General features: G+C 35.6%; 1 protein-coding gene across 3 annotated transcripts in view; it reads right to left on the bottom strand.

The window, feature by feature from the left end:
* Window positions 1-215: 215 nt before the first annotated feature.
* The window catches only part of GPALPP1 (GPALPP motifs containing 1), a 28,594-nt gene continuing 16,258 nt past the window's right edge, over window positions 216-12,551 (bottom strand). Inside the window, exons 7-9 of one of the 3 annotated variants that reach the window (XM_024755603.1) lie at window positions 10,342-10,440; window positions 5,173-5,391; window positions 216-325 (exon numbers count right to left, since the gene is read on the bottom strand). In XM_024755603.1, the coding sequence (XP_024611371.1) occupies window positions 5,173-5,391; window positions 10,342-10,440 (318 nt within the window). In that variant the 3' untranslated portion in view covers window positions 216-325. Of the gene's footprint in view, window positions 326-3,613; window positions 4,552-4,899; window positions 5,392-10,341; window positions 10,441-12,551 lie in introns of those variants that run through there. The other 2 variants (XM_024755601.1, XM_024755602.1) reach the window with 2 other exon arrangements.

Raw genomic sequence — 12,551 nt, 5'->3', positions numbered from 1 at the left:
ACAACAGGTTGAGCTAACATCCATCTTTTTTTTTTTTTTTTCATCTTCTCATATAGACACAATAAAAAGAAAAAAAAAAATTTCTCCTTGCGCATTCTTAGGATTTACTCTCTTAACTTCCCTATACACCATACAGCAGTATTAGCTATAGTCATCATGATATACACTTACTTGGTCTTTTTTACTGAGATCTTCTGCTCTCCCACGTCTCACGAGGCAGGGAATCTGCGTTACTTACCTGTGAACACTCTGTAGTGACTAGCACAGAACCTCCTCTCATGGACGAGGGCTACGAATGTCTGGTTCACCACTGTGTTCTTAGCACCTAGGACACACCCGGGTATTTAACAAATGTTTACTGAATGAACAAACACATTATCTCCTTAAGAAATACTTATTATAGGGAACTGATCTGAAAACTCAAGGGCTTTCTTTCCTTGGATCCTGTATGTCCAGATTCCTATCATTTAATGCTCAGCTTTTGTATTGCAAAGTATCTCTTTGGTCACTTCCCCAGTTAAGGAAGAGAGAAATATTCTGTAATAACCTAAATGGGAAAAGAATTTGAAAAAGAACAGATATATGTATATGTATAACTGAATCACTTTGCTGTACACCTGAAACTAACACATTGTTACTCAACTATACTCTAATATAAAAATAAAAATTTTTTAAAAATAAAGAGAGAAATCCCAAGTCCTGTCTCCTTAGTAATTCGGTTTCTAACTCTGATCCTATATAACACAAAATTGGGACTTAAAAGAAAAAAAGAGGTTCATTTCCCCTGGAATTATAAAAGAATACATGCTTCCTGAAAGAATTCGAGAAGTAGAAAAACGGAAAAAAAACAAACCCAAAACAAAAAAACGTAAAATCTCTTAATCAACCAATCCAGAAAAAACCCACCAACTGTCAAATAAAAATGGAATATTGGTTACAAATCCAGTGCCAGCCCCTCTTGTGCCATGGTGCTCTTAAGAGCATTTCCAATTTGTCTGTCTTGTGTTTCTAAATAGTTTATATTTGTAGTTATACTGGAGTAATGAAAATCTGGCAAGTGAGTTGGAGTGAAAGACTTTTTTTTAACCCACAACAGCCCACAATGATCTGGTTGGTTAGAATAATAAATCTTTACAGGATATTCTCTTTATGCACATTGCCTGCTTCAGATAAGCTAGTAATATTAAAAGAAACAAAACAAAAACAAAAGACGACAACTTCTCAGATACAGATGCAACTTTATTCATACTTAGAAAAAAATCACACCTCAGGAATTCTTTTCTAAAAACAGTCTTTTAATTATAAAGTTCAAAATGAAAAGATTGAAAGGGGCAGTGTATAGCTTTTTAATTTTGTACATACTCTAGTCATGGTTAAATATTTAAGCTGCAAAAAAATATACCTCTCCTATAATAGGAAATGCACGACCTTTTGTAACTGCAGACTAAAATGACATGATGGTGTCAAAAGCCAAAGTAAAAAAATTTAACAGTCTGAAGTAGAAGCCTTGGTACTGATGTTACATGGGTACTATCCTAGCTACTTCCCCCATGTTGGCTATTCCTCTTAGGTACACAACTCAACAGAGACTTTTTTGTGAACAATACTTGTCATTGCCATGGAAAAAGTGAAGAGAAGTGATAAGGGTTCCTGTAAATAGTCTAAAAACTATCTCCCACGGTCATACATTTCTAAGTAATATATAATGTTAACATTATCCACCCTATATAAGAAACAAAAAGTGCCAAGATGTTTCAGGATCAAATAATTTATATGATAACTGTTAATCTATTCTGGAGCATGTAGGCCTCAGTACCATCTAAAGCCCAACCTTACTTCTAAAAAAAATCATTAATTCAAAGAACCATAAAATGTTCAAGTGATAAATGTCAAGTAGCTGCTACATCTGAACAAGATAAAAAATTCTTAGAAAACTGTAGCTTTTCTTTTCTTTCTCTTTTTTGGCATAGGGCTTAGTTTATGATATTTTTCCCAATACAAAAAAATTTATTGGATGAGACAGCCTTATTATGGGTGTAGCTACCACCTCTCACCTTTTGTCTCCCCTCCCAATTCCCCCACTTGCTAAAGCCATTTATTTACCAGTAATGATGTTATTGTTTGAAGCATCAAAATCTACCTGACATGACAATTTAGACAGCTGAACACAATAATTTCAGGGACAATGAACTTAAATGTCACCTTCACCAAACAGTAAAGAATGTTAAAATGTCTGCTCCCTTCTTTGAACTTAGTGTTGTTCTTTTTTCTTCTTCATTTTTAAGTTTCAAAAGAGGTCACAGCTCTACAAAATTTGGCCAAGAAGTACAGAAAATTAAAAAGTTCTTAGCAGAAAATGTCAACAATCCCAATTTTCTGCCAAACGGAGAGGAGAATTGATTTACCAGGCCTTTTGCGGCTTTGGAAGAGGGAAGGGAATAAAATGAAGACCACCTGTCCATCCTGTTCAGCTAGCTACTTTCTTCTTTTATTGTCAATGTTGTTATATTGGGTTTGGTCTCTCCATGGGGCAAAAACCTCTGGCTCGGCCTCACATTTCGTTAAAACTGTCCTCAGGGTGGCAGAAGAGAGCATTAGACCTGAGGTACCATGTGAGGTGGTCACTCATGGAAAGTATTAATATTTTCTCCCTTTTGTTAAGGTCACAGACATTCCAAGGGTGATGGAAGAAATAGTAAATACATACTAGAGAAATATCCCTATCTACCTTCAGGTAAGGAAAGCAAAGCAAAAGTAAGTATCCAAAGATGACACTTTTACATTAAAGATACCAAAACTTCTCAAAAATATATATTAGGAATTTACATAAGGATGAGGAATTAGAAAACATTTATTCCTTTCGTCAGGGAAAAAAATCATAACAAAATTAATGAAAGTAATAGATGCTCCTGTACAAAGTTTTGTGTTCAGAAAATATCCACTAAAAATGACATCTTTGGTCAAAAGGTAGCTCTGTTCAATCTGCTTAGACTAGACTTTTTCAATTTGCTTAGGAGAAAAATTCATCTTACAAATAGTAACACTCTGAGTACAGTTATGGAAGATCATTGTACTTCTATGATCAGGAGAAAAATCTGTCACATAATTTGATTGAACAGTTTATTCAGTTTTCATGAAGCCTAGATGAGCTAGGACTCAGAATCTTTTTTCATTAAAACCGTGTGCTTCATCAAAACTAGAGCACAGAACTAGCAGAACAATTGGGATTAATCTATAAGAAAATATAACTTCCAGAATTTGAATTTAAGCTTTAACTATTAAGAGTTTTGTTTAATATCTTAAGGGGCAGTGCTTAAAGCATCACAAACTTACAATACTACAATACTCCATCGGTGTTTTGTTTTTTTTTAACATCTTTATTGGAGTATAATTGCTTTACAGTGTTGTGTCAGTTTCTGCTGTATAACAAAGTGAATCAGCTATACATATACATATATCCCCATATCTCCTCCCTCTTGCATCTCCCTCCCACCCCCCCATCCCACCCCTCTGGGTGGTCACAAAGCATCGAGCTGATCTCCCTGTGCTATGCAGCTGCTTCCCACTAGCCATCTATTTTACATTTGGTAGTGTATATATGTCAATGCTACTCTCTCACTTCGTCCCAGCTTACATCAGGGTGGTTTTGATTAGTTTCCATTTCCATTTTTGTATTCAGGGATTATGAGTTTGATTTTTTTTAAAAGTTACTTATGAGTGATATAAAAGATCTGTCCCCAGTAAATTAGCTAAAGCATGTTAAATATAAATGAATCAAGTCAGATCATCCCAAAGCAGGTTAAAGACTTAGAAAGCTTTGGTGGAGATCACAGAGACCAGGTCTCAGACTTCACACTGGGAACGGCTAATGGTGTTCTCTTGTCCCTCAGATTGCCTTCCCTAGAAATACTTACTGAAGTTGGAAAAATCAAAACAGTTTTTCCTTCGCACATGAAATAATGCAGAGGTCCCTCTTTCTGACTTAGAAACGAACAAACCAAAAAATCCAAACCACAAATAAAAAGCCCTGATTGCCGCAACAAGCAAATTGATAACAAAATGGACAAAACCTCCATACCCTCTATTTTCAAGTAAATGTTGTGTATTCACTGGCTGCAGTTTAGAGGGAAACCCAAACAATTTCAAATTCAGGGATTCACTGTGAGGACCTGACACACTCACTCAGGGCAAGTTCATAATATCTGATGAGGGGGTCTGAGCTGTGGGAGAGACTCAGTGGATGGTCCTGACCAGATCTTAACTGGGCACTTGTGAGACAGCACAAAAATTAGGGAGTGGCGGGGAGGGGGGGAATCCTCAAAAAAGTTATTTGAAGAAAAGCTCACATTTCCTCAGAAGCCAAAGACACATAAAATTCTACTCTACGTAAGACACACTGATTTCATATTTCTACGTGACTTTAAAGGACGTGTGGTTTGTAAGACTAAAGCAATCCTCTAATCTTAAGAAACTCAAAATAAAGGAAGAAAGATGGACAGACAGAAAAAAAGAGTATTCTTCAACTCTTCTTCATTGCACAGGGAAATCCCCCTGAAGTAAGAATAAGAAAATTCAGTAAGTTGGAAAATATTTCTCACTTTAACCGTATTTTCCCTGAAAGTCACATTTTAATATTGATGTAGGTTTCATACAATTAAAAATCACAAAGATTTTAAGAAGCAACCTTAGCTTTTATGTAATCACCATTATGAACCCTTGTCAGTTCGGGCTATGTATGAATGATGTAACGGTTTTGAACCTTAACTTACAGAGAACATTTCAAAAGCAATGAACATCTTTTGTGATCTTGTTTAACATAAAAAGACTGCTAGCAAACCTCATTCTTTAATAAAGCATGCATATTTACCCAAGCTTCACACCACACTTTCCTTTGCCATGTCTCACAAATGAGAAGCTTTTATTTCAGCATTTTGAATAGTAATGCCCTGTTAGGTTATTATGAGGACAAGTCTACTTTCCCAGTATACAACATTTTTTATTCCACAAGGCTGAATTTTCAAACCTCACAGTTTACTTAGAAAATAAAGATCTGCAGGTTTATAATCTACTTTATTATAAAAGGAAATAAATTTTTACACAGTTATATATAACAGTATTTAGAAAAGTTCAAATTTATCAGTACGAAAATATACCTCACTGAAATATACTTACTTATAAAAACATATTGCCTTTGCCATGTGAAAACCTGGTGTTTAGTTCCCTAGATTTCTTTATCAGGGCTTTTTTCTGAGCTTCATCAAACCGATGAACTTTGAGATCCGTATCACGGTTAAATGGTATTCTTTCTTGGGGCTTATTTTTATCTTCAGCAGCCTTATTCTTTAGTTTTTTCTGATGAATGTCCATAAGAGATTCTGGCCTTTTTGATTCCTGGGGAGAGCAAGACAGTAGAAAGAAAAATCTTATATAGATCATTGACAGAATATAATCATGAAACAAAAGAATGAAGTAGTAATGGTAAACATGAAGGAGGGCTATTTACAAACCCAATAGGTTTTTCCAAATCTAAGACAGCATCTCTGAAGAAAATGTGTTATCAGAGGCAAATTCAATTAGACCAAAATGACGGTATCTACCAACTATATGCCACAATAAAAAAAGAGCAAGACGGAGAGTAAACTGATGTTTAAATAACCATCATGAAAATCATTGTGTGATTAGTCAACATGAGTCTGAACCAAGAACACAGGTGAGAAAGAAGAGCAATTACTTTCTCACTTGGGAGCCCGGTTAAAGCTTCATGGACGGGCTGGTCCGTGAACCCTGAACGGGTGGAACTGAAGAGACGGGCACTGCCAGGCTGAAGCTAAAGCAAGTGCAAAGCAGAACAACCACGGCGCAGAGATGACAAGATCCAAGGCCGGTGCAGGAAAAGCTGGCATAGTCTGTGTGCCAAGAGAATTTTTGTCCTTTCAGCTTTATCTCCTTCATTTTCTTTCTTTTTAGCTGGGGTACGTGCTCACATTTTCTTTTTCTTTTCCTTTTTCTTAAATTGAAGTATAGCTGATTTACAACATATTAGTTTCACATTTTCAAACATATCTAGTAGGATGAGGCCTGAACAAAGTCAACTGGTTTCGTAAATTGGAGATTCTTTACAGACCTTTCGGTATTGGTTAAACTAAAAGACAGAACAGCCCTGGATTGGAGAAGCAGGGAGTGGGATGCAGGAGTAGATGCAGGTAGTACAGACCAGCAGCCATCAAACTGTGATATATGTATCCCTGGGGCCACACGGAGTGGATTCCATGGGGTATGAAGGCATGGAGAATTTCAACGTTACCTACTCATGATTCTCAACTTCTTAGCCTCACTTAAAGCTGACTTGCCTGGTAATGCATCTCGTGAGGATGTCTCCCCTTTCATTATAGCCCTTTCCCATTTAACAAAGGAGAGGCCTTTCAGAATCTTATTACGGAATGTTGTCTTGGACAGCAAGTCTCCAGAGCAACAAATAAAAAACCTGAAATACTGTATGAATGAAACCTCTTCTAATCAAGGAACTGTAAACCCAGGAGGCTTTGTGTCCTTTTGTGTCTCAAACATATTTCTCTTAAGAGCGTAATGTCCTTTCGGAATGGGTAGTTGGGCTCTTGTTGGAATGTTCTGAATTCAGATATACTGCAGAATGGGGCAATGAAAGAAAAGACAATTTTTGCTTAACAACCACATCTCTTCCAGGCCCTGCCTCCTGTCAGAGAATATATTTGAGAGCAAAGACATGAGGAGAGCTCAGTAAAAGCAAAATAACTGGTAAGAAACGATGAAGGTGGCAGTTTCTTATTTTATCAGAAGACAAACTCATGGCACCTACCCACCTACGTTACAATTCAGAAGTGTCATAGGAATGATCATAATCACATCTATTTGAACAGAGAAATGGAGTCAGACTTTCTCACAGAAAGTCAGTCTCAATCACCTGTCTGATTTGACAATGAGATCTGACTTTATCAGTTAAGTTATGTGGTTGCTATTTCCTATACATTGAGCTCTATCTGGATGCTGAATTAGTAAATATTTATTTGAATTAGCACTATTTCCATGTTTTCAATCCCTCTCATTTCATAAATTGGTCATTTCATAAATCTTGGTGAAGTCTTTAGGAAACAAATTGATTTGCAAGTTAAGTGCTTTCGAATTTTTTATTTTTAATGAAAACTGGAGGTGAAAAAAAATCAAATGTTGCTAAGAAAAAATAACCTATCAATACACATAGCAGGGAGAAACAGTTTAGAACTAAATTTCTGCATTTGGAAGAATCTGGTTAGCAATGATGGTGCTGACATTTTCAACACTGGTGACATTAGGCAAGTTATTTAAGCCTCAATTTCTCAGCTGTAAGATAATAAATCATAATAGTAATAATATCTAAATATTTGGATGAGGTAGGAGTTAAGTAATCTAATGAATACAAAGGATTTAGTAGTGTGGCGGGGTTCATAAGAACCAGTCAAGGGACTTCCCTGGTGGAGCAGTGGTTAAGAATCTGCCTGCCAATGCAGGGGACATGGGTTCGAGCCCTGGTCCGGGAAGATCCCACATGCCGTGGAGCAACTAAACACGTGAGCCACAACTATTGAGCCTGCGCTCCAGAGCCCGCGAGCCACAACTACTAAGCCTGTGCACCTAGAGCCCGTGCTCCGCAACAAGAGAAGCCACCTCAACGAGAAGCCTGCGCACCGCTTTGAAGAGTAGCCCCCGCTCACTGCAACTAGAGAAAGCCTGCGCGCAGCAACAAAGACCCAACGCAGCCAAAAAAAAAAAAAAAAAAAAAAAAAAAGAATCAGTCAAGACATGTTAAGTATTCAATTTACTCAGCACATACTATATTGTAATCTCCACAACATCTCTATAAATTAAATGTTATTATTCCCATTATACAGATTTGGAAAGTGAGAATGAGAAAATAAGCCCTGTTCAGGAGGGCTGGAGAGTCAGGGCACTATAGCCCCTCCTCACTCTCTTTACCCTGTCCCTCAGTATCCAGTAGGGTGGCAATGCTGCCAGCTTGTGACCTTTGGAGAAAAGATGGAAAACGGTCCTCAGCTGAGGAGTTATTAAATGTCTAGCCGTTCTGAATGCAAAAAAAAAAGACCAATGTGAAAAAAAATCAAAGTTGAGAGAGAGTTGACAGTTGAGAGATCATTAATAATAATTTTTTGTTAATAGATCATTATAAGGTTTAAGTAAGTAACAAAAATCATACCAAAAGCCAATTCATGTAGAGATCAATTTGCTAAATGACTGGTTTGCTGATTTACCAAATTTAATCATTTAACAAAAATGTGTAGGTTTTATATTAATTTGCAAAAAGCCAGGGCAATTTATTTTGAATGGGCGAGTTTTTCAGCAGTTTTTGAAAATTCATGCTAAGATTCTAGTTGTTTGCTTTTTATTTTGCCTTCATGGTAATATTTTAAAGAGTTCAATTTAGCAATACTAAGAGTTATACGGTGGTTTAGTCTTAAGACTATATTAATATTTTGAAAACTATAGCTCATAAGTAACCAAAATTCCAGCATAAGATTAGAATGCTAAGTTTTTGGATGTGTTTTGAAATAAATTACAGACACTGTTACACGTATCCCTAGTATTTCAGCATGATTTCACTAACCAGAGTTCAATATTTGTTTACAATTTTTTCTTTTAAAGTAAATTTACATACAATGAAATGCACAAATCTTAATACTACATTCACTGAGTTTTACAATTCAAACTCCTAGCAATTTCTGGAACGTATTTCTATCACCTCAGAAAGCTCTGTATGCCCCTTCCTAGTCCGTCTCCACAATCCCACTCCAACAACAACTATTCTGTTTTTTTTCCAACCATAGATTCATTTTGCTTATTGTAGCGCTTCATATAAATGGAATCATACAGTAGTACTTGGGTAGGAAGTCTTGTGTAAGACTCCCTTCGCTCAGCATAATGACTTTGAGATTAATCCACGTTGTTGCATTTATTTGTAATTTGTTCCTTTTTATTGCCGAGTAGTATTTTACTATGAACACAGTTTGGCTTTTTCTTTCTCTTACTGATGGACAGCTGGGTTGCTTGAAGTATTTAGCTATTATGAATAAAGCTTCTATGAACATTCCTGTATAAGTCTTTTTGAAGCTATTATGAGTGAAGCATGCTCGAGTCTGCGAAAACATGTTTTCATCTGTCTTACATAAACACCCAGGGGTGGAGTTGCAGGGTCATAGGGTAGGTGTTCGTTTAGTTTTATAAGAAATGCCTGTTTGGAAAAAGGCCCAGCTCATTAATTTTCAGCTATTCTTCCTTTCTAACATAACTCATTACAGCTATAAATTTTGCCTCTAAGTGCCACTTTATATTACATCTCACACATTTTGATATGTTGTACTGAATATTTTTTTATCATTCAGGTTTAGGTATTCCATCATCATGTCTTCTTTGATGTAAAGTTTAAATTTTGAATTTTCTAATTTCCAGTTGTGTAGGGCTTTTAAGTTATTCTGAAGTTTAATTTAAATTCTTTGTGGTGCCTGAATGATGGTGATTCTTTCAATTTTGTTGAGACTTGACTTTGGGCTGGTCAGTTTTCAAAGATGTTCCATTTGGGTTGGATTTCTGGTCAGTTTCCAACTATGTTTCATGTATGCTTCACTGTTTATGGTACTGGTCTATATACGCCCAATGAATCATGCTAACTATATTTTTAATGCTTATGGACATTTTCATGAACTAATACGCTAGGAACAGAAGGTAATTTTCCTGAATACCTTTCAGGGACCAAAGGGTTCAATGGTTTACATTTATTCTTTGAGCTGGAACACTAGTGGTTTTTTTGTTTTTGTTTTTTTTATGAGTAAGAGACTATTACAAAATAATAATATGCCCAATGAATACTGACTGTTTAGTTTACAAATTTAAATTGAACCATATTTTAATTTTTATATTTATATAGATTTATATTTTCTCCCATATTTAAATCATTACATCAAACATTCCAAATCAGCTTACAATTTAAAATGTATGAATTGGGCTCTCTAGGAGTTAGTAGGGCTCTTACTTTATAATCATGTGCTACCCATCTCTAGGAATTGAATTTCTGATATATGACTTAAGTAAAAAGTGAACTGAAAATGTTATGAGATGCATTAAAAAAACCTAAAGGACTACACACACACACACATATACACATACACACAAGAGTATTTTTCAGAACAGATGTATAGAAAAAGACTGAGATGAAAAGGAAGACTAAGAAAGAGAAACAAGAAAAAGAGAAAAAATGAGAAGAGCATTAAAAGATGGGAAAAAATGAAAGGCCATATATTTTATCCCCTGACTTACATTGTATGCGGATACCTGCTCGGCCAATCTCTTTTCCATTCCTGTCAATATATGTTCTTCATCCTTGTTATTGAATGACTTTCTTGCTTCTGGTGTCTCCTGAGGAACGAACACAGAAAACACATTACTAAACCATATAATTAAGAGAAAATAAAAAAGAAATACTATTATTTTAACTCAGATTGAATAATAGGAGACTAAACGAAGCCAGGCCCGTTGAATCTCTTCCCACTAGAAATGTCAATATACTTGATAAGGGATCTGTTAGTGTCCTACTCTAACATTTGCCTGAAAACAAGAAAAAACCCCAAAAAACCTCTAACCAATCAACTAAATGGATTTTATCAAACTCAGAGATGAGAATGACAAACAATAATGAAACGTAGAAGAGAAAATAAGGCTTAAAAAGAAATCTTATATTATCTGTTTTCAAAGCTAGGAAAAGCACTCTTGAGGGAAAAAAAATAAAAAGAAATAAATGGGGTACAGAAAAAATAAAAATAAAACTATCTTTATTCACAGAGGACATGACTGGCAATGTAGAAAATGCCAAAGAATCTATTAAAAAACTCTTGGCATTAGTAAGCATAAGTGTAGCAAAGCTGCAGGATGCTAGGTCAACATACAAAATATACCAGCAATGAACAATTAGAATTTGAAATTTAAAAAGAAATACCATTTACCATAGCACACACACACACAAGTGAAATACTTAGGTAAATTTCTAATAAATTTTAGTTAGGAAAAAAAAAGTATTCTGGAGAATATAGTCCCAGCCAGGAAAGAAGAAGGCCCATATGAAATCAACTGAAAACCACTTTCCACAAAGCATGTTTTTATACTGTTACTGTTTGCTTAAGAAAGCCAAGGAGGTCCCCACACTATTTTTACCTTAATGATGGACTAAAACAACATTGTACTTAATAAATAAAGTATGTTAAAAAACATACGAGTAGCTCATTTCTTTTTTCATAAAAATTTCCCCAGAAAGCTTCTTTTACTTGTAAATATTAAGAGAAAAAATGATGTTCTGGTAAGATGGAGGTGAAAACCTGACCAGTTAAGAGTTAGTAAATCTAGTCAAGACTGGGAAAAGAGAACATAACAGATCTTATTCAATTAATTTATGCATAACACTGCCATTTCTTTCTAAAAAGCAATCTTACTTCATTTGGGCATGTTGGTTAAGTGAATGTGTGAACATTAGTGATATGAGAGATGAAAGCTGGGGAATCAAATATAAAAAAGTAAGATGAAGTGGTGGAGAAAATCTACAAAAAGGTAATTTGGAGAGAGATAAAAAAGGAAACTTGACTAAGATCTGTTACAAAAATCAAAAATTAGTCATGACCTTTATATAGGACAGCTCTGTGACACTATATAATTTGTACCACAAATATAAGTCTGTGGTATTATACGCTGTAATACAGTGTCACATAAAATTTAAGGGGTATTAGTCATCCCTTTGGGAGCCTGTTGTAAACACAGAACAAAACACTTTCAGCCCTGAAAAGAATGACTAGATCTAAAGAACTCAGTCATAGGGCCTAAAATCACCTGAGTTCAAACTGGCTAGTTTCTGTTTGTTCCGTTTTTCTGTGGTATTTTTCTTTGAGGAAGACTCCCTGCATATCTGGCTGTAGGCTAGACATCTACTCACATACAATGAGGAACACAAGGACTGAAAAAAGCACAAATAAAAAGTCCATGTAAGCAAGGGGATTAAATGTCTTTTTGGAGACAATCTTAAAGGCTAAATTATAAAAAACGTCAGTGTGTTATTTTTATAGAAGACCAGTTAAGAAAGAGCAGACAGGCGTTCCAACACTAGTCATTCACGGTGTGTGGCTCGCTTCTATACCGTATCTTCTGTTGTCTCTTCTGCCCTCAGGTGTGTTGGTTCACCTCACCTTTCTGTTACAACTCTCAGATTTCCTTGAATCCTCTGGGCAAAGGAGAACTTATGATTTTGCCACATATTCTGCTGAAATGTGGAGATTGCCACATATCATCCACATGTTAAGAATGACACTATTTCACAACCAATTCTCCACTAAAATGAAAGTGCCATAAGGAGCTTTTTCTATTACCTGTGACCAAACAGAATACCTGGCAGAGGAGATATTCAATTTACAGTTATAGAATGAAGACGGAAATCCTCATAATTCTAGGTACTGATGAACAAGATAAACAGAGTTAGGGGCGTGAAT

The sequence above is a fragment of the Neophocaena asiaeorientalis genome, unplaced genomic scaffold (genome assembly GCF_003031525.2).
Source record: "Neophocaena asiaeorientalis asiaeorientalis breed wild unplaced genomic scaffold, Neophocaena_asiaeorientalis_V1.1 scaffold59, whole genome shotgun sequence".
NCBI lineage: Eukaryota > Metazoa > Chordata > Mammalia > Artiodactyla > Phocoenidae > Neophocaena > Neophocaena asiaeorientalis.
This window is presented reverse-complemented; position numbering and strand designations above follow the sequence as displayed.